This window comes from Numida meleagris, chromosome 3 (assembly GCF_002078875.1).
Source record: "Numida meleagris isolate 19003 breed g44 Domestic line chromosome 3, NumMel1.0, whole genome shotgun sequence".
NCBI lineage: Eukaryota > Metazoa > Chordata > Aves > Galliformes > Numididae > Numida > Numida meleagris.
The window spans coordinates 83,340,897-83,363,437 of NC_034411.1; the positions used below are offsets into that span (position 1 = coordinate 83,340,897).

The window sequence follows — 22,541 nt, forward strand, 5'->3', positions numbered from 1 at the left end:
GAGGTTAAAACATGAAAAGGAGCGCTTTCTTCAAAAGATGTATACCAGAGGAAGTATGGTATACTGCCTGTAGTTGATAGAAAGTCATAAAGTAACGCAAGCTTAACTGTTTTTAAACATCTGTTTCCTGAATGGCTAATTTTTGGTGAGAATTTACTGTAGAGAGAAAGGATCTTAAATTCTGTTCTTAGTTTGTACATCAGGCAGTTGTTATTGGTGTTCTAGATTTCCAAGCAAATTTTACCAAAAAAGCTTGCCAACACTTCAAAAACAGTAGTGGTAACTGATAATTATAGTGGTCTGTAGCAGTTATCTGTACTTATTGTGCCAAGTCATAAGCATAGCTAAGAGGGGAGGTTGTTTTTTGATGTTTGTTTCAAACCATTGAACAGGTTAAATAACTTGCCATAGGCAGCTGAAGGAATATGGAACTTCGGTTCTAGAACTCTATCTGGAGGAGAGGTTTTTATCTAGTTATTGTGATGTGCTAATGACAACTTCATCTTCATTTGTCCCCAGATGAAAGCATATTTAAGTATGGTAGTATTTGAGTTGCATTTATATTTTTCTTGAAACTCCAGTATCTTTTCTACTACTGTCATAGTTATCTTATTATTGTAGCATCTTACTATTTTCTTGTCTGTTCTCAAGTCTTAACATCACTTTGAAGGTAAGTGTCTAGATAACTTAAACCTATGAGTCAAAACACTCTGAAAGCTGCTCTCTGTAAATTGAGACTTGAAAACTACTTCGGAGTACTCGATAGTGATGACTGAGGACCTGCAGGCAGAAGTAAGATGCGAACCTAGTATATCAGTCCATCAAACTGATTTTGTCAGTGTACCTGCAAATAACTGTATGGAAGGGAGCTCTCAATTGAGAAGGAGTTGTACTTTGTTGGGAGTACATGCTCCAATCCAGCATGCTACTGGATGTGGTAGCATGGCAGTGGAAACATGCTTAATTTTTCTTAAGCCCAAATGCCTTCATATTGTAAAAGTTTTCCACTCTATATAGCAAGTATAGGTAGTGCATTCTGGTAAATGCTGTGTTCATTTAATAACATCTGTGTTCTTAATTGCACTTTTGACCTATTTCTAGACTTTTTAAAAGGATGTAGTGATAGGACAAAGATTTAGCCTGAAAGAGCATATGTTTAGATTAGATATAAAGAAGAAATTCTTTACTCGGAGCATGAGGTACTGAAATGGGTTGCCCAGAGAATTTGTTTATTCCCCTTGAAATGTTCAAGGTCATGTTGGATGGGACTCTAGGTAACCTGAAGGTGTCCCTGCCCATGGCAGGAGGTGCTGGAACTTGATCTTAAAACCCAAGCCATTCTGTGACGTACTTCAACACTTGACTCTGAGCTCAGTGTATTGACTAGACAGAAGTGGTTCTCATCTTGGGTGATTATCTTTTTGAATGCTTGACATAAAATCTGTTTGCTTGAGTATAAGTGTTTTTAGTGCTTCTGTCAAATCTTTACCAAAATTTTTTCAACTGCTTGAGCTCTGAGGTCCAAGATCACTAGTCCTTTATTGGAACTCACACAAGTTTTCAGTTATTTTATTAACTGCCAGCAATTTCAGTTTCACTGTAGAATATTTTTGCTTCTAGATTGTATGGGGAGTATTCTTCATTATTGTGGCACTGCTCTTCACTGTCTCCCTGTTCTTGTCAAAGTAAGTACATTTCAGCACTTTTCTTAACCACTTGAACTACGCACTTTCTCTTCTAACATCAAAGCCAGTTCAGGGGTGGCTTGCTTCAGGAGTAGTTTCTTTCCTGTGGTATGTTTCCACAGCTAGTGCTGCATTTTTTCAATGTAACGCATATTGAAATCAAAATGCCCTAAAACAATCAAGGGCACATTTCAGTTTAACTACATGCTGCTGAAAACAGTTCTGACGTATTAAAGAAATTATGAACTTTAAGGAAATTTGATTAAGGCTATGGAAGTACTGAGTGCTTGAATGAACCGAAGTGTGTAGGTACTTGCTGGGCTGGTTAACAGGTGCTTCTCCTTGCAATGAATGGCATGTATAATGTGTGATCATGTGCATTATAATTGTTTCATGGAATTGAAAGTAATGTAGACAGCTGCAAAGTAGAGATTTCATTGAAGATTGTTTCTTAACGAGAAGTTTCAAATGTTGGTTTCTCTAATTTTTCAGACAGGGCAAAAAAGCTATATGGCCTGAACTAAGAAAGAACTAAAATGTCAAGGAGATAAAGAAATAATATATATTTCCTTAGAGTGAGTTCAGTGAGTTTTATAGAACAATGGATCCATATAGGTATGAAAAAAACTCAATCTCTAGGCTTAGTTCAGCGTTTTTTTTTTGAGCTGCCATTTTAAATTTAGGACAACTCTTGGATAACCATAGTACTTACCCAGTTTTTTCTTCATTTCTGCAGTTTAGACAAAGCTCTACATTCAGCTGGCTTTGACTCTGGATTTATAATTTTAGGAACAAATTTGACCAATCCATTGAATATGCTGCTACCTGTTCTTCAAACAGTAAGTAAATGGTGACATACAGATATAAGGATGTTCCTCTGATTATCTAAGCTGTTAAAAGACAAACTGTACTTGTAAATAACTAACTTAAAGAAAATAGTCTAGATGTGTGTTCTGTAAAAGCAAGGCAGCTTCCGTACTGATGGATCTGTTCGAGTTAATTGATGTGGATATGAAGCTCTTGAGTTGATGAAAGTCATCCAAGCAAGACGAGTGTAGTGCTGGAGGCTAACTTTGAACTGGGAAATGTAGTTGCAGTGTTGATGATGGTGAAGTCGGAGGCCACTTGTTACATGAGTTCTGTGCAGAATAAAAACAAATTTTTTCATGCCCTAATTATATTTGAGTTGTTTAGTAACTTATCCCCCTTAAGGGAAGTAAATGTACTTCACTTTTCAGTGTATTTATTACGCCTTGAAAAGATATACTAACTATGCTCTGTGCAGTTAGGTGTGTTGTTATACTGCATTACTCTGAAATAAAATGTACATAAGAGAAAACACTAACTTGAGTAGATTTGGAAGACAACAATTCCACATTAGTTTTACAGACATGAACAGTAATGAGTAAACTAACAGAAGGGAAAGCTGTAATTGTTAGTGCTTTAGTGTCTCCTGAATTCTTTCCACGAAGCATTGCTTACTCGATAGTTTCAGAAACTACTGACCACTACAGCTTATCACTAGGAAAAGTGGTGTTCAGCAGCAGTGTTATCTCTAACTGTTAAATGCTGTATGCAAGTATGTTCAGAAACAATCACATGCTTATATAGTTTTAAGATTAGTTTTGCTACTGTGGGCTTTCTGTTCTGAAAGTATTTCAAAAAAGCAAGTATTTCTTGGCTGGAAAGTATGTAAAGTTTTGAGAAAAACACTTAAATGCTTTCACAAACTGTAAGCTCTATTAACAGCAAGCCACGCTAGCTCTATTTGGGGATACCTACGAAGCTTTTTAAATGACTCTTACTAACTCAAAATGACTTGGATTAAGCTAAGTAGTTTCTAAATGGGAAAAGAGCATGTTTTCTAACTGAAGAGTTTATTGTCATTTCAAGTCCTTGTATGCTTTTTGTTCTTAGGTTTTCCCACTTGATTATATTCTTATTACAACTATTGTTATGTACTTTATCTTCACTTCAATGGCAGGGATTCGAAATATGGGTATTTGGTTCTTCTGGATAAGGGTAAATATCACTTAATTTTGTAAAGCAAACTATTAATGTTTAAGAAATGTTCCATGGAATATTTTTAATAAATGGTTATTTATGTACTACTTCATAAATAGAGATGCCACAAATGTTATTTATATCCGTAATGAGTGCTAAAAGCATACTGTGCAAGTTTTGCTGTTTTTGAAAGCTGCTCTGTTTTGCAAGTTGTCAGACAAAACTTTTATTGCGATAAACAATAGACAGCTGACTCCTTTGGCATATGAAATCAGTGGCTTCTGGCTTTTCTAAGTTGAAACCATATGATTCTGGTGCACTGGAAATATTAATGAATTTCTTAAAATCAGAAATGTGGAGTCAGTAAGGCTTGACTTGATTTTAGGTGGCAAGCAAGTTTCTCTGATTTGAGAGTACAGTGATGCCATATCTAAGTATGATGCGAAGAATATTACTATATTTGAAAAACAGCTTTATATCCAACAGCATAGCAATCATACCTATGATCCTTGGCTTAATACTTCCCCTCTTTTGCTCCTGCATTGCTTTTACTTCTGTCACTCTTTTCTGTGGTGACATCCCAAAACTGCAAATGATGACACTGAGTCCTGGCAATGAGCTGAGGCTTGCTGCTGTTTTTGGTCTTCATCATTTACCAGATGCCAGATTCTTTTCTATGGTACTTCATCTGAGCCTATGGGAATCACAGTAGAGTAGAGAAGTTATCTACAGGTAACAGCAAGGGATTATACCATTCGCTAGAGAAGTGGAGAAGATGCAACTCCATAGTGCACAATTTTTTTCATGTTGTTAAGAATACAATCTCACGATTCCCTTCTCTGGTTTTCGGTCTGATTAGAGAAGCAGTGATAGATGACATTACACCTTAGCCAGCGGATGCAATACTTGGCAAACCAAAGCACTGCTTGATAAGTGTGATAAGCAACACTATTTATTATCTTACTATCTTGCTATTAATTGTTCTAGGAAGCTTCCTGATCTATAAATGTTCTGGGTCACTGGTATAATTATTTTGATTAAATAGCTATGTTTAGAACTTTATGTAAATATACCTGAAAAATCTGCTTTAACTCACTGGAATTAAGTTGCCAGAAGAGAATTTATAGCAGCTTTCCAGTAGAATTGTATTTGTTACTTAGGTTTAGGAGAAAGTGGAATTTTTTTTACCTGAAACCAACTTGATTTTTAATCACTAACTCTTGTATGCTTTCTATTTGTAGCTTTATAAAATCAGACGAGGAAAAACTAGACCTCAAGCACTCTTATTTCTCTGTATGATACTTCTGTTGATAGTTCTTCATACAAGTTACATGATCTACAGTCTTGCCCCTCAATATGTAATGTATGGAAGTCAAAAATACCTGGTACAGGTAAGATGTAACATGGTATGTGTTTATTTAAAAACTTCATGTTTACGAAGACTTCAAATTGGGCTCCTTCTCAGTTTTTGAAGATTTTGTACCCAGGTTTCTTCAGCTATTAGTACATTGCTTGGTACTGCATAAGCCTAAAATGGCTATACTGTGTGTAATGTGACTTAATTCCTTGATAATCTTTACACAGTGCCAAACTTGGAATTATGCTTCATTTCTTTTGATAAGAAGCTGCTTGCTTCCACTGGACTTCGTAGGTTACATGAGTGACTAAAAGTGATGCTGTTGTTCCACAGTTAATATTCTCATGTGTACATTTGAGATGACAAAGGTACAGCCTTGTACAGCAGAGGATATTCAGAAAGCATCTGAATTTGCACTGATGAATCAAATGTAAGGGTCAATTTTTCTAGCTGTATAGCAGTTTGAGTTTGAACAGGAGTATTTGAATTTTCAGTATTTCATTTGCAAAACCATCTTCCTCCTATCTGGCTCCTTCTCTCTATTGGCTAAGTATATTGGAGGCTATCAAAGTGCAATGGATGCTATCATCTGGCTCTTACACCAGGTTGTAACTGTATTCAGTATCATTATTCAAGCCTAGTACTTCAATGGTGTCTTCATCGCTGAAGATGAATTTAAAATTGTATTTATGAAAGCATAAGATTTAATTTTGGATATAAAGTATTTTGCACTAGCCTTTAAAGGCCACAAACATTTATTCTAAATTGAAGCATAATTAGAATTTTTCATATGAAGCTACTCTTAAATGACAGCTGCTTAATGTAGATACTGATCAAATCTTAATCCTTCTGAATGTAAGAGGTCCATGAAAGCTTTTTTAAAAAAAATAAACTAGTAATGTACTGAGAAATGTTTATTTGAGGGAGTGTGGAATAATCTTATGTATTTATGTAGAGTAATAAGACAATTGATGGCCAGCCAAAGAATGTCACAACATTTGTATCAAAAGACTGTGATGCAGATGCACCTGAAGGTAAGAAACTTGTTTTTTGTATATACAATATATGAAATGTGTGCTTAGCTGTAATAAGGAGCTCAAATCTTTGCCTTGATTTTGTGCTCTAATATGAGACTTTGACATACAATTACGTCCAGAAAACATACTACTGACAACTTAATGAAGGAAAGATTTTTAGTAGAAGCAGTTTAACAGTGCACTGCAGTTAACTTTAGTCTTCCATTTATTTTAATATGTTTGTAGAAGATCTTAAAAATAAGCCCAAGGCTGTGAATAGCTTAGCATTTTAGCATCTGAAGTGCAATATTAGTGTGTATTTACTATCCAGACATTCAGGGAGATGTTCTATCAACATCTGTAATGTACTCAAGAAAATTAAGATCTGAACTTCTCAGTGCCAATTTGCAAGTAAGAAAATTCTGCAGTTAGGATGCAAGTACGCACTGTTCTGTGAGCAACAAAACTGGAAGAATTTGACATCTTAGACTATTGTCCTGCAATCCGCTTAATTTTAATTTCTCTCTGACATTCAGTATAATACTTCATTATCTGTTATTAATCATCCCTTTTTGACTGCTGTTTGGGTGGAAGTTGTACTGTAGATAATATGGAGCTGTGAATAGTGACTAGCAAGCAGATGAATAATGGGGGAGCTTTTCCTGACTTTATCTTTGCAGTCCCTAATGTTGGATATTTTGAGACAGTTTTTGTAGATATTGTTCTTCCTTTACACTGCTCTGAAGGTGGGAATTCCCTTAAGTAACAAAGCTAATAATGCTGGATTTTTTCCAACGCTGTCTGCCCTTTTTTCTTCTGCATATAACCAATTCTTGAGCCATTTGAATTGCACTAGTTATTTCAATATTGAAACTGCAGTTTAAGGCCACTATCAATTTTTGATTGCTTTGATCTTTTTCTAAAAAAAATCAGCTCAGCAAAAGATTTATGGCCTTCAGAATGGTCCATGTTTTTTTGTTGAAGCTCTCAATTGTTTTCTTTGGCGAACTTTCGGCTACTCTGTGTTAAGAAGTTGAATTGAGTATGCGTTTTAATATGCTTAGAAAAAGGTGTGACAGTGTCTGTAATTGATAGAAAAGATAAATAGTGGTCTTATGTCCTATATTCTTACCAACATTCTGTAGCTACTGAACCCTGACTATACTTTTAGAAGATCTTAGCAACTCCTCAGTTTCTCTTATTTGTGTTATTGGGAAACACAAATTGTGTTTAATTTCAAATGCTTGTAGTAGTGGAGTTAACTGGACGTATGATCTGTTCTCAAATTTTTGGTCTTTGCAGGGTATTTCCTATGTATGTACCCTTCTCAAATTTAGTACATTGTTCTGTTCATATTCCTCTTGTTTTATATAATCTACCATGATGGATGGATTTTTCTAGACTTCATTGTAATAAATCGTTCATCCACATTTTTTGATAGGTACTTTTAGCTATAATGCAATTTGAGGTGGTTTTTTTGCGGGATATAATAGTTCAACTCAGTAACTACAACAGTATTGCAGTTTCAAAAATAAACTCTTCTGTGGCAGAGTTCAGAAGAGTAAAATCAGTCATCTTGCAAAATGAGATCACTTAGAGAAGGTTTTACAGATCTTCATTTTTTGTAAGCAGCTTCTCAGCTTGGCTAGTATTTGCTGGAAGAAGAATGTACTCTTGACATTGATAAAGCTCATTAGTCTTGACTTCTCTTGGAGAAATTCAGGTTTGATCTTAATCAGACTTTGCTGTTAAATTTAAGGAAGTGAGGTTGGGCTGAGAAATTTCTTAAGTTCCACCTGTAGTTGGTGATATTCATAAATACTTTAAATACCTTCTCTGTTTTTTCCTAACTTTCCTTGAGCAATGGAAACAATATAGCTGGTGCTTAAGCTTGTCTTCTGATGTGCTGGACACAAGAGTTGGCCTGTGTAAATGAAATGATAGCTTGAATTTGTTAACGTGCATCATTGCACTGGATATCTTTGAGTCATGCCCTCCTTCATTATTGGTAAGAGATGGTGAAGGTATTGATATGCTGTCCTATGCTAGCCTAACCAAAGTAGAAGGTGAGTTAACTTTTTGTTAGATGTGAATACTAATGTGATCCAAAGGCTATAGTAATGTTCTATACAGATGCAGTCAAGTTGTTAAGTTTTCATCTATAAAAAGACCTTTCAACTTCACTGAATAAGTAAGTCTGTTAGTGAAAACTGTTCACTGTTTCATCAAGTGAATTGGATGGGCTGTGTTAGAAAGGTGAAATGTAGTACTTGTCTGTGCCTTACCTGCTATTGTAATGTCTGTTACATAATTTAGTGAAAGAACTGGTTCAAATCTATGTGATCAACTAGAAAATGTCAAATGAAATTTATATCGAAGTGAGGAACTGGATTTTTTATTTTCTCTTCATAGGGATACCAGATGCATATTAAGCACAGATATATAATGAACTTTAGAAAGAGGGGCAAGCAGTTGTTTTTTATTGACCTCCTTACTGCTAGGGTTTTATCGTATGAAAACCACTGAACTAGAACTAAGTGCAAATATTGATTTTTCTTCTCAATGCTTACTGTATTTTGTTTTGCTTGAACTGAATTCATTCTATTTTTTTCTTAAAGGTATAACTTTTTAATAGCTATACTGATTGACAGATACACCTATAGCAGTCAGCTCAGTTTTATTGAATACTCGGATACTGTGGAGATCATGTCTACTATATTTACACTATTTCTGAGATGATGGAAGAGATCTGATCTTGTTTAAGGAGCTAATACTCAAAAACTTAAGTATTGTTAAAACTTTAGCATTTAGTGGGGAATGTTTCCTGTATATACTTGTTTCATACTGGTATTCAGTTTGAAGGAGATGATGTCTTCCAAAGAAACATGAGACAGTTGAAATACAATATTAGAACAGGTAACTCAAGTATTTAGACATATATATATATTATTACTGTCTGGTTTCATTAAATGTTATTTCCTTCTGTTATTCATGAGGTTAAATTGCTGTATACTGAATGCCATAGGCCATGATAGCACACCTACAGGAAACGGACTTACCAGAAGTAATAGAGCAGACTATATCTTATAATTCAATAAAACACTTTTACTTAGTTGCACTTCAATACTTTGTGCAAAAGGCTTGGTCTTTGGAGCAGTAAATTGCCTATATTTCTTATAGGCAAAACAAACATTTTTTCAGAGTTTGCGGTTGGGCAAAGATCTCATTTGATTGTTGTTCTTAAGGACTAATGCCAGCTGAAGTACTGGGTCCACAGTTCCTTTCTTTTTAAGGTCAAAAAAAGGTTTAATTATGTGGTTAGAACTTTGCAGCTGTACTAATGAACTGAAAACTTGATGTAGGTTAAGCTCAACTGGTTAACAGGACTTAATGTAAATAATGTAAATGAGCAATGATTCAACTGAAAGCTTTAATCCCAGACTTCTCCCAGCCTCAACTGTGTGATGTTATAAACAGTATCTGCCTCTTGTTAGATCAGAAGTAATGAAAATGTTTGTATAATACAGGAAGTGTCATTTACTTGAAGTGTATAACATGCTATGAATCATCTTGATTTGGGTTTTCCTTCACTTAATTGGAGAAATGAGATTTATCTGAGGTCTGTTAAATGCTAAGCATAGTCTATCTGCTGAGCTTTTTCCATAAACCTGCTCTGACTTGAACTGTATATATGGAGAGAGGAAAAAAAACATGTAAATATTTAAGGCTTAATCTGAGCAGGACTTATGGTACTAATTAGGTATGTGTTTCCTTATAAAACTGTCTTGTCATCTGAAAATCAATAAATGCAGGTTTTATACTGGCCTAGATTTACACCTTAAGTTATAAAGAAGTCCCAGATTAGAATGCCAAATGGGGGTGTGCTCTGTTTTCTATTTAAATAGAGAAATCCAGGTGATGTGCACAGTGGAGGTTCAGTGCAGCTTTCTTATGTGTATATTGTCATTTCTGAAGAATCCTAGATCATAGATGACTCTTTCCAGTTGGTGGTTTTAACTTAGTTTTTGAAGTTTTTAAAAAAAGAAAATGACAAAAAGCCTGAACAGGAGGAAGCTTTTAGCAAAGACTTGATCCTTTCTCCTATTAATTTTCTGAATGACCTAACCTAGTGCTTTGCCCTCAATGTCTACTTATATATTACACCATGGAAGCTCTCCATAATCATGACAAATCAATTTAAGCACCATGGTGCATATCTGACTCCAGACAGTCCTATTTAGCAGCCGTAAATAGTGTGAGTAGCTAAAATACCCTTAATTTTTCTTCTGCAGTACAGTGTTCATGGACACAATCATAGAAAAATTAATTACTACCAATTTATTTTGCTCCCACTACTGTGAACAGTTATGAGCTGCTCTAAACTACCTCTTTTCTTCTTCCAAGAGCTCCTAACTAATAAAGAGAGAAAAGGATACATTTAAAAATACTTCTGTTAAATGGAGTTGAACAATAAGGGAGTGGCAACTGAGTACTTTATTCTTGGATCAACACCTTAATTCTACTGCCTGTTGAATTTAAGCGTAGCAGTAAAGTGAGATGCTCTGATATTATCAGTGCTATAGAATAACACATGAATCTCTTTGCAAAGAACTGGAGGGTATGTATGCATTCTTAAAAGGGAATAATGAACCCAGAGAGAGTACCTCTTTGAGTAAGAAATCAACCAACACTGTCTGCAAAATGATACTTCAAATAAAGCCAGTACTCTTGCCGTAAGAAGGTATCAGATGTGATCTGGGTGAATGGCAAAAGCCACCAAGTCTTTTCATAACTGAAATGTTAGTTGTAATGTAAATACTTTCATTGAAGTATAGGGAGCGGCTTCTGTTGGCTTAATCAAATCCCTTTTTTATTTTGACATGACAGCGGATGATTCATACTATAACATGCTCAAGAGCAGCTATGCAGGGGAACTGGACAGCAGCCTGTTATTACTGCTGGTAAAGCTTTGTACAGATGTTTCTTGTCCAGTAGACTTAGACCACCTTTTTGAATAGATCCTCTTGATTTCAGTCTCCTAGGACCTCTTGTCCTGCAGCTCTGCTGGATGAATATCATAATATTGAATAATTACTATCTGAATTATGAGAAGATAATGACTGGACTAAAGTCAACTGCATGTATGAAGGAGATGGAAGATGTCAAAGGATGGGAACTTGTTTTCAGAGCATCATTAATGATAAAATTGCTAATCACATCCAGATCTTATTTAAAAGAATTTGGCATCAGGACTTCAACTCTTTAATGATAGTCGTAAATTTCTTTGTTATCCAGAGAATAATAAAGGCGTTCCAATGCTGAAAGTTGCTCTGTTTTGTTAGAAGCCTCTATGTATTAACTGGCTGTAAAGGTCTTCTAAGGACAGGAGTGTTTCATGTGAAGGTATTACAGAATCAAGATCTGTCTGCTAAAATATCGTCAAGTGCATTCTCCAAATTTTTTTCCATATAGATGGAAAGTATAGGGAGCTTAAGACAGTATGAATGCAAATACAAAAAATGACAAAAATTGGGTTAGTGTTGAAGGCCAAGTGGTGTACTGTAGTTTCAAGGAGTCTGAACCTAGTGCAAGATGAAGCTTGTACTAAGTTAATACTGTTAAAGGAGGTAGGTGGTTAAAAGTGCTTTGATTAAAGTGAAAATGATGTTTATGCTGTACGTTGTTTCCTTGCTTTCTGAAATCTTGCATCTATGCTCATCTCGAGGATATTGCCCTCAAAGTTAATACATATTTTTATGGTCTTTAAAGTGGGGAATTTGTTGCCTTGAGTTACTTAAAAATGTGTTCAGAGGAGACTATCAGAAAATAGCTCTTGCAAATGTTCAAACTAAGTCTGATTTAAAAACAGGAAATGACAATTGTATGGTCTGTGCCCAAATGCTTCAAGACAGGTTTGATGATTAACATAAATGTTATATACAACTTTATATATATTTATATCAGTTTCTCTGAAGCACAGAATGCACCTTTTACTTCTGCCCGTTGATTGCAGTAGTTTACTGCTTCCCTGTCGGATGTGGTCTCTGGAATTAACATTGTTACAGATTCCAGTCTTTGGTTAATGCTGTGTCTTCTCACTAGATGGTGTCTCTTCAGCACTTAGTATATTCCCCACTTAAATGTATTTAAATGTTACAGTTAAATCATCCTTTAAACTTGACAAAAAATGAGATTAATGAGTTTAGCTCTTTGAATCTCATTAAAAGGTTTCTCTCTATTTTGTTAAAGGGTGCCAAGATCTGCATGTATTAAGATTCTGTGTAATCTAACTAAAGTAGAAGATGTATAGCTGGGTGCTGTTTTTCATAGTAATACCACAGCTTTAAGATGAACTCCAAATCTAAAATGTCGAGGAAAAGCATTCATAGGCTTTTTCAATGTATACAGAGAAAAAGAATGAGAACTTGCCTATATTTAGTTAAAGCTTGCTTGTTTTTTGTTCTCTAAGATCAAATACCCTTTTTCTGCAACTGACCTGAACTTTTTGTTCATATGTGCCACTTTTCTTTCTCAACAGTCAAATTTAAGCAATGGCTGTGTGACTCAAATGATTTTATAGGACTATGTTCTCAGTGTTAAGAAACTTAGCTGACTAGTGACTTTACTAGTCAGCTCTTATTACTTTTTAGCACAAAATCCTGGAGGATCTTACTGGAAGCCTCCTTATTCTATCAAGTCCTGCTAGCACTGTTGGGGCAGCAAATTCTTGAACTATTTAATACAAATATTCAGTGTCTAATTTTCAAAGTTGTATGACTGCTACAGTAGTCACAATATCAGACTGATTCATGTTAATTACATCATTTTCTGGCTTTGTCTAGAGTTGTATCAAGTTGAGTTTAATTTGCAGGTATCTGATATAAGGTAACCAATATATGGCTTGAGTCACAGAAAAAGCAGAAATTGTCTTCTAAATATTAAGGTGTCCTGAATAGTTTGACACTTAAGAAATCATGTAACAGCATCTCTAGTTTAGAGCTAATAAGCATTTTCAGAGGGAATGTTATTCCATCTGAAACTAGCTTTCTCGGAATTTAAATATCTACTGGAACACTGCTAACTTCATTTTGAGTGTTTGTGAAAACTTGAATATCTTCCAGTGGGAACAGGATTTACTATGGAGCACTTAGGAAGTTGGGATCTTCCTTCTTTTTCTGCTGACAGTGAGCCATGTTGCAGGTTCCCTATTAATTCCTGGTTTCCAAGCTGCTGACTCATTAACTTGTTAAATTTTTTCTTTGGAGTTTTGACTAGCTTTGGAATCATCAGCTCTTGTTGAATCAAGTAGGTTTTGGACAAGAACTAAGCCTATTCTGCTAGACTTCTGTGTGGTGTCCATGGTTCCCTAAAAGGTGCTATCTCACTAATGCTCTGGCCAAACACAAAATATTAGATATATTTTAAGTCTCTAGGTAGTTGCAGTTTGTTTAACATCTGAGTGATTTATGTCTTACACTTCTGTTGTGTATTTGTACTTTAAAGTTCTGTAAATTTGAGTTGTCAGAACCTTTGTGATTCATGTGTCTTTAAATGGGGAGTTATTGGTAGCTACATGGAGTCTGATGGAAAGTGTTTTCAGGTCTTTGCAGTACATGAATGAACCAATTTCCCAACATCCTTTTCCCTCTTACAAGGAATCAGAGGTGTAAATTTGTTAAAGTTGACTGTGAAGTTAGTATAGTAGTGGTGAAGGTCTGATATTAGCATCAGTGTGAAAGCTGAAGGAGTAATAACTCAAGTTTAAGCAATTTCTGGCAAGAGTCAGCTGAAGGAAAGGGACAATTTGTATGTGATGCCACAAAGTAAAAACTGTAGAAGCTTATTGTAGCAGATGGATTTCGCTAATGAAACCAGAGAAGCAACAGCAGAGGGACTGCATTGTGAAGTGCAAGACAGCCTCAACAGCTGCAAGTATTAACTGTGTGTATGCCACAATAAAGAATAATATGGGACTAAGAGGGAAGTAGCTCAGATGAGACATGATAGCAGCTACTTTACATGGAGAAACTGCTGAGTAACATGCAATAAAAAGCCACTTTTTCCTTGTTTAACCACCAGTAATAAAAACTACAGTAGTTGTGGCTGCTGTTATTGCCACTCCATAAATCTCTTTCCTTTGAAACCTTAGAAAGTGATGTATAAAATACAATTATAAACATCAAACTTCAGCAGCAGCTTGAAGACCTGGAATGACCTTAACACTTGCAGAAAAGTGGATGAGTCTGTTAAGATGCTAGATTATAGGTACAGAGGCAAAGAGGAAGCTTATAATTAAAAAGTTTTGATACACTTGCTTAAATCTGAGGATGCCTGAAGCTTATTTTACCTTGTCTGAGTGCTTTGGTCTGTCAGCAAAGTTGGAACTGGAAGCAAGTCCACGTTCTGTTTCTTGAGGCATTAGTCTTTAGCAGAGTATTTAAATTTAATTACTTGGTGCCTGTTTCCACTATTTTGTGTAAATAAACATTTTTGAACTGAGAAACCATACATGTCTCTCAGGATACTTTCCAGTGCTGTAGCGCTTCTTCCATCTGGTGGTCAAAAGGGAATCTGATCTGCTCAACATGAAACCATGGCAGAAGTGTAAGTTTTGCTGTTCTGTTGAGAGAAATGAATTGGATGTATCACAGGATGATAAATATGACTTTATGGGTCTCTTGCACTATTGGATGTCCCTTGATTTCTTACCTAGTTGAAATGTGTTTTTTTGGCTGTTATCTTACGCAATTTCCTTTTATAGATTAAGTTACTTAATGTTTATTTTAGTCAGTTTGGTTATTATAAATTGACTCAATTTTCTTATTTCTTAGTGAAATGTAGAGTTGCAAGACAAAACATAATAGTAGGACTTTTCTGTATGCTCTGTAGTCACAGATTAATCCATGATTCTTTAATGTTTCTATGGTCTTTCTAATGGTTTGAATAAAACCATACAACTTTCTTGTCCAAGATGAGATATCCAATTAAGAATTCTTTTTATTTTGGAGTTTGCTAAGGCATTACTTACATTGCTGAGATATTGCCATTATATTCAACAAAATTTTTTCAGAGCCCTTAGTCTACCTTAGAGACATCCCTTAGCAACTCGCTAGATGGATAGCAGAGTGATTCCAAGAAAAGGCTTTGCTATTATAGCTTGTTCAAATGAATCCACAATCTGCTTCATTTTCTGCTGCTGTACACTCTAAGTAAAAGGCATATTTCTCTGAGACCATTTTTAAAACTGAGATCTCTGCCCTTTCCTACTCAGCTCATAGGAATTTTAGTGTTTTTCTCATTTTAACAGAGGAGTAGTTATATTGATACAACTTGTAGATTACAGATGGAACTTCTAGAAATCTGAGTGTTTTCTGGCAAGTATTTCATGAGTCACTGCATCCGGACTCAACCATTCCTGCTGTAGTTGTTTACCCTATTTGTCAAAATACAATTTAGCTCTTTGTTGCGGGAAAACCATAGTAAGGTAAGTTACAAATCCTTAGGTGAAATCTCGCATCTCAGTCTTTGGAACTTAATAGATGATTAAAGTTTATAAATGCATCAAACCCTTTCTTGAAACTCAAGTTGCAAGTTGTACTGTTAGCAGCAGCTGCTTTCTGCTACAGAGCTTTTGAGTGAGTGGCAGCAGGGCCATATGAGATGTTTTTTGAATACCTGAAGCCATGCCTTCAATGCTTGTATAGGTTTTTTAATATGCAGTGCATTCTAACATATACCAGGCTTTCTTTTAGGATTACTTTTGAGTGCATTTTAACGAAAACTAGGTTCTGCTTGAAATCAGAACTTGACTTTGTGTGTAGATGACATTATCAGTGTCAACCTCTGTTTTCCATCCAAAATACCATGTAAACTATTAAATGTTTGTGATGTCCTTGTATATACCTTGATGTAATATGGATTATAATTAATTTGAGCATGCAAGACATAGATATCTGTGCTAACCCTCTAGCAGGGTTGGACAGAGCAGGTTGCTCGAGTCATGCACTTTCTGTAAGTGTCTCCACAAATGAATTCTGAAACCTGTGTGGGCAGCCTGTTGCACAATGTTAAGTATGCTCATGGTGAAGTTTTACTTGTTACCTGACAGGAATATTTTTTGCTGCAACTTGTCTGTTATCCATTGTCATCTTACTGTGCAGGTCTTCAAAGAGTCTTGCCTTCTATTTTTAATCCCCTGCTACATAGCAGAGGTAGCAATAAGGCACACCTGCAAGCACTTTTACTCCAAACTGAAGGAACTAAAATCTTCATTGTATGCTGTGTGCTCTAGCTGTTGCAGTGTTCCTCTGCCAGACTTGCTCCATTGTGCCGGTGTTTCTCTTATACTGGGGAGTCTGAAGTAAAACATTTGTGGTTCCAATTAGAATAGAAAGAAGAATTCTCTTCCTTGGACCTGCTAACTGTGTTCTTGTTAGTGAAGAATGATTTTCAGTTAGATTTTTCAGTTGCAACTGCACACCAATAACTATGCTTCCGGTTTATTTACCAGAGCATTGGGGCACTTTCTTGTTGAATGAGTAGCATTTGCAAAGTTGCAGACTTCGTGCAGAGTTGCTTTGTGCCCAGTCAGTTTTTAGCCTGCACTGTTGCATGGTGTTATTTTGTTTGAGGTATGGGTACTTACCTTCCTTGTTGAACTTCAAGGATTATTTCAAGGGGCTGGAATATTAGGCTCCCTCTGAACAGTGGCGCTACTATATCGTGTATTAGACCTCTGTTCTCTGCTGCTCTGTAATTTCATCTGGGCTTACTGTGGGTGTAATCTATAATTGTCCAGATCATTAATGAACAAGTAAAGCCAGTGTGTACCTCAGTGAATGTCCGAAGAATGTCAGTGTTCTAAAGTTTTGTGTTCACAACTAATATCTCTCCCTTAAAACTATTTTTTACATCCTTTTGTGAAAGCTCACTATATTTTTAGATTCAGAAAAGATAAACTGCTACTATAACCTGTGCATTTCAGTGTATTAAATAACTGTTTAGACTTTAAGGTTTGTTTAGAACATATTTCTTTATCCTTGTAATTCACTTCTAAGAAAAAGCCTTTGTTCAAGAACATAAGTGGATTGAGCTTAAGGGTTTTCTAATTCACCGGAATGAAAAACTTTCAGTGGATCTGACAAAACATAGTTGACTTCAAGTAATTGTGGCTATTAGCACTTGTTGCTGGGCATCCTTTGTTTAAGAAGCTGTTCTATCTTGAATTCTTGATTATTTTTTTGGTTCTGTTCCTCGGTCAGCTCTATATAGTATGCTCTATTCTTAGTGGTAGATTGCCTATCAGGCATGGTACATTTCCAACCTTTGTTTAGTGTTCACAAAGATCAAGGAACTGTCAGTAATATTCATAACTATCATTTGCAACAACGTTTTTATCTAAATTCAGTTATTCATCAACTTATTCTAAATTGTCATTATAGAAACTTAAATGTTGTTACATCAGCCTGTTCAGTAACATTTTAGTCCAGAGGGAATTAATGAAAAGTTGGTGGAACTTCTGACACATTCCATTGAGATGTTTTCTCAAGGTCTAAGTGTTCTAAAATATTTACCATTTATTTAATCCAGTTACTGTAGAGAGACATCTGAAAGCCCTTTTAGCTGTTCTTTAATTGAAGTAACCAGCTGGAGAGCTGCAGATGGTGTTGACAACACTAGCAATTGTGAAGCACCTTCATGTTAGCAGTATTTCTTACTTTATCAGTAGTGTGCTAAATTATTACTTTTCCCCCTTTTCATGGTATGTACTATTGAATGGTGTTAAAAGGGAAATAAAATCATTGATCTCCTTTCTTTGAAGAAGAGAGCCAAGAAGGATTACTTCAGCAAAATTCCTTTTCCATTCCCTTTTGCTTTCATTTGATAGTGGAGAAGTCTGCTTTCTCTGCTAGAGCTGTTTTACACCTGGATTATTTGTAGAATGTGTCAGTGTTGTATGTCTAATGTTTAATAGCTGTGAAATCCCAGTTTAACTTTTTGTTAATGCTATCTCATAACCTGTCAGGCAAATAGAGATCAGTGTGCTGCATAACATAGTATTTAAACTTAAAACTAACAGAAGAATTTTAAATATTGTCAAGTATAAGTTACTGAACTGTTAAAGGACTGGAGTTTGTCTGTTTTGATAAAGGTATTCTAGGCAGCATAGTTTTGTTCAGGGAGAAGGTCATCTTGGGATGGTCAAGCAGAAGGCCTTCCCTGATGAGGCCTATCCTTAACTCATACAATGTATCTAAAATAGAAAATGAGTATAATAGGATCTGTCAGAAAAGGCAGTAATGTACAGATCTGTACAAGTACCTGATGCTAATGGATTTACTTGTGTAACCATCAGTTTCCAGTGCCATCTGTATTTCTATTCAGTATCTCAAAATCAAATATCCCTCTCCTGTACCTTTTTGATAGAGTAGCATACTTAATTTAATGAGGTGAAGTTATTTTTAAAAGCTGAATACCCTCTGGAAATGCTGAACTGTTGTGCTATAACTAACTGGAATTAGCTGACATTTGTTTGTTCTCTGCTAATCAGTACTATTTGCTTTCCTTTTAGATCAATGTATTGTTACTCGTACATACCTTTTTCTTCATAAATTTTGGTTCTTCAGTGCTGTCTATTACTTTGGGAACTGGGCATTCATTGCAGTAAGTATTTTGATGTAGAGATCACTGAAATATTTGCATACTCACACTGCCATTCAGTTTTCTATGTGTTGTCCTTAAGGAAAAGTAATTTTACTAATTTTAAACTTGCAGGTCTTCTTAATTGGATTAATTGTATCATGCTGCAAAGGCAAGAAATCTGTTATTGAAGGTGAAGTGGATGAAGATGATTCAGACATGAGTGATGATGAACTGTCTGCTTATTATTGTTGATAGCCTTTTGCCTTCGAAATAGGAAAATGCAACTTAATATTTTGTTGAAAGTAATATCCATATGGAATTGCTATCCAAATAAACATCCTTGCGCCTATAAAATAGAGGAAATAAGTGTACTTCCTTAAATGGAGTCAAAAACTGAATATCACTTTTAAATGTCACTGTATCAGAGCAAATTGTGAAACTGAATTTGAGTAATATATAGATAACTGTTTTATGATGTATGTGTAACTTTCTAATGTACAGTTTGATAAACTGACTGCAATTATTTCATAACTCATGTTTTTCTCTTAACTTGTGCTGCTTAAATATTTTCATACCAAACTTACAGAGCACAATTCTTTTATTCAAGCTTATAAATAAAATGAGCTAAAATCCTACAAAAACTGGTATAAACATTGCTAGAAAGATTTGTACTGACTTTTCACTTTCAGATGGATGCAATTTCTGCATTAGTATTGATTACACTGGTGGAATTCCCATTTAAAACTATAACTGGTAAGAAACTGTTGTTAAAATAGACCAGGGACATGAACTTGAAGTAGCAAGTCCCCAGTATGTGAAGAATGTCCTTTTCACTGTTATCACCACTAAGCTACTGTGGAATCCTCTAGTAACTATGAGGTGTCTTTTGCCTTGTCAGAGGAAATCATTAGTATAAATGACAATATTTATTATTGTTACAGTGTTTTGGTATAGTTCAGTTCTGAAGCTGCCACGTGCCAGGCTTATAACCAATGAAAAAGTGAAGATCTGATTAACTTTCGATATTTTTTCTCTGACATATTGTCTAGTTTGAATTTTTCAGTATTTAACGTGGATGTTGCCAACTCGTTTAGAAGCCTGTGTTTATATAAACACAGTTCATGAATGTTTTGTCATTCAGTCTTTTTAAAATAAGGTTAGCTACACCATTACTGAGCTATTTTTTTGAGGCTGAAAAAGTATCTTCAGCTAGTCGTTAGTGACAAGTGAAAGAGAATTAGTACAGATTTCTAAACGTCTAATGCTACCTGAAGTTATAATCCACACAAGCACATGAAATGTAACTTAGATAATCTTTTTATAAATCAAACTGACCATTGAACTATCTGGAAATTAAGTTCTGCTCATGTGTTTGCAGACTCTTGAAAACTGACCACCTTCTAATCCTTTTTTTGAAATAACAGTATACCTCTCCTTGCAGTATTTCAGAACAGCAGACTCTTAAGAACTTCTGAATTTTAATTTAGTTCCCGTATTGTAAGTCTTAAGTGAGTTTAGTTAATTTGTGTATACTGGTAATCAATACTGGACTCTTGCAGAAACAAAAAACCTGAATTTCTTAGTAAGTATTCTGTGCCAACTACTGCAATATCCATGTTGATGTGGCAACCTGGATTTTGGATCCTAATCATAAGCTTAACATATGTAGTCAAGACTGCTCAACTAATGGCAACAAATTTGTTTGCTACCAGTGAGACATTTGAAAGGTCAGATATATTCAAATGCTGAGAGCAGGTACTGAAGCTTGATTAGACATTCTGTGCTCCCTTTAACTAGAATGAGCTGAACACTATTTAAATATGACCATGGGGAAACTTGCAATGAATTATTTATAAGTAGTTCAGAGGACTCAAATTGAATGTGGAGCCTGATACTGGATGTCTGGAAACTCCCTACAAGCTACATAGAGAGGATATCGACAATTTACAGCAAATGCTGCTTTGGGTACCCTGGTGGAAAAGTTATGTGAGCTAATTTAAATAAAGTCAACTGCTCAAATGTTCTCATTCTTCTTTGTGGCTTTTGTTGATATTTTCACCAGCAGCTTTAACTGACAACTCACTTTCCTTCTTTGGCTATATAATACACCAGTTCGTTTACTAGTATTTGAGTGTAAGACTGGGTCTTGATACCTGGTTTTGTAGAGTTGCGTCCATTCATTCTCAGCTTTCCATTGGGGGAGATGGCTACTTATCTGGGGAGGATTGGCAGCGAGATACTCCTTTCATGCCATGAAGCTTCTTGTGAACTGCACACAGTCTGAAGCCGGGATACCTAACCATTCCTAGATACTTACTGCTCTGTTGGTATCTCCTGCTTCTATGGTTTTCATCATTTCCCATTTCTAGGTCCTTCTCAATCTATCCTGGTTTCACAGTAGTCTATGTGTGAAAGTACACTGATCAGCCTTTGAACTTGTGTTGCCTTTCAACTCTTGGAGGATTCAGTAAGTACCACCTACTACCACCTACTTGATCCAGGTGTTGGCTAAGTTTTTACAACCAGCCCCTTACTACTTTAGTTGCAACTATTAAGAAGCAGCTTTTCTCTCTGAATGAGAATTTGGAAGGTGTTTCAGACACCTGCTGTCATCTACTGTCATGCAAGCAGCAAGTAATTGTCGGCACTCATAATCTAAATTTTATTCATGTCATACAGTTTCTCAAGAGTTCAATGAATATTTTGACTGTGTGTACTAATGTACTATGTGCTATTGTAATTTTCTTGAGTATACACTCAGGAATTCATTTCTGTTTAGTATGGCCTTCACGTGATGGAAACTTGATGTGTTCGGCAGTGCTGTGCCCTGTAAAATGAGCCAGAGATGCTTCTGAAGTTTGGTAAAGTCAGCAGCTGGATTTGAACATCCTGTAACAGCCAATAAAGAAGACTAGCAGTGAAATGCAGTGTAGCTCTGACTTAAAATACATATTGTTGATCAACACTTGGAGCAACTTTAAGAAACAGAACTTCCAGTATATTTTTTCCACTGTTGCATCTTGTGCTGTTTTCAGTAAAATACTAGTAATATAAACAACAAATTGCTTTACACAAGTTTATTCCTTTATTCCTTCTGTGGCAGCTTATCTAATTTCACTGATAAAATTGACTAATTTGACTGTTAGCTGTGAAATGATCATCCAGAGTTTTTTGCAGTTTTGAGCAAATTTAGCCTTTCCAGACATAACACAATATTCCATGTTAGATATTTCCTTACTATCAAGTTTCAGAGATTGAATTTGTCTATACTAAAGTTACCTGAAATAGCATCAGAATTGTTTTGCTGAGTATATGAATATTTCACATTCATCTGTGAGCTTTTGATAGATGTAGTGCTATAGTCAGATCTAGCTTGATTTCATTTTTCTAATCATTTTCTATGTTTGAGGCTTGTGAATGTTTAAAAGCTATAAGCCTTAAATTTTAACTGATGTATTAAGCGAACAATTGTCATCACAATTGTTTAATGGAATTTGGCAGCAATGCCTGCCAAATGAGACCTCTTCTTGCTACTTATTCTGTAGTGATTGGTCTATCTAGAACTACATATCATAAATACAATAAAGCCTATAGTAGGCTGTTAAATTTTTTTAGCTGACATGATACTATGCAGCAGATTTCCTGCTGATTGTTAAAATCTAGTGAAAATATTTTCCTGTTTAAGACTGCAAAGCAAAACAATACCATTTCTGTATTTTTGCTGCTTTGACTCCAAGTGAAGTTGTACTTAAATTGAAGATGTGAGAGTGATGTTAAGGCTTCTGACATGGTCCCACACCACATTCTAATTTCTACATTGGAAAGATGTGGATTTGA

General features: G+C 35.4%; 1 protein-coding gene across 2 annotated transcripts in view; it reads left to right on the top strand.

Annotated features, from left to right (window-relative positions):
* The window catches only part of LMBRD1 (LMBR1 domain containing 1), a 69,385-nt gene extending 48,658 nt beyond the window's left edge, over window positions 1-20,727 (top strand). For both annotated transcript variants that reach the window (XM_021390813.1, XM_021390812.1), the window contains exons 10-16: window positions 1,621-1,685; window positions 2,422-2,524; window positions 3,603-3,707; window positions 4,931-5,080; window positions 6,002-6,080; window positions 18,634-18,725; window positions 18,837-20,727. In XM_021390813.1, the coding sequence (XP_021246488.1) occupies window positions 1,621-1,685; window positions 2,422-2,524; window positions 3,603-3,707; window positions 4,931-5,080; window positions 6,002-6,080; window positions 18,634-18,725; window positions 18,837-18,956 (714 nt within the window). In that variant the 3' untranslated portion in view covers window positions 18,957-20,727. The remainder of the gene's footprint in view (window positions 1-1,620; window positions 1,686-2,421; window positions 2,525-3,602; window positions 3,708-4,930; window positions 5,081-6,001; window positions 6,081-18,633; window positions 18,726-18,836) is intronic.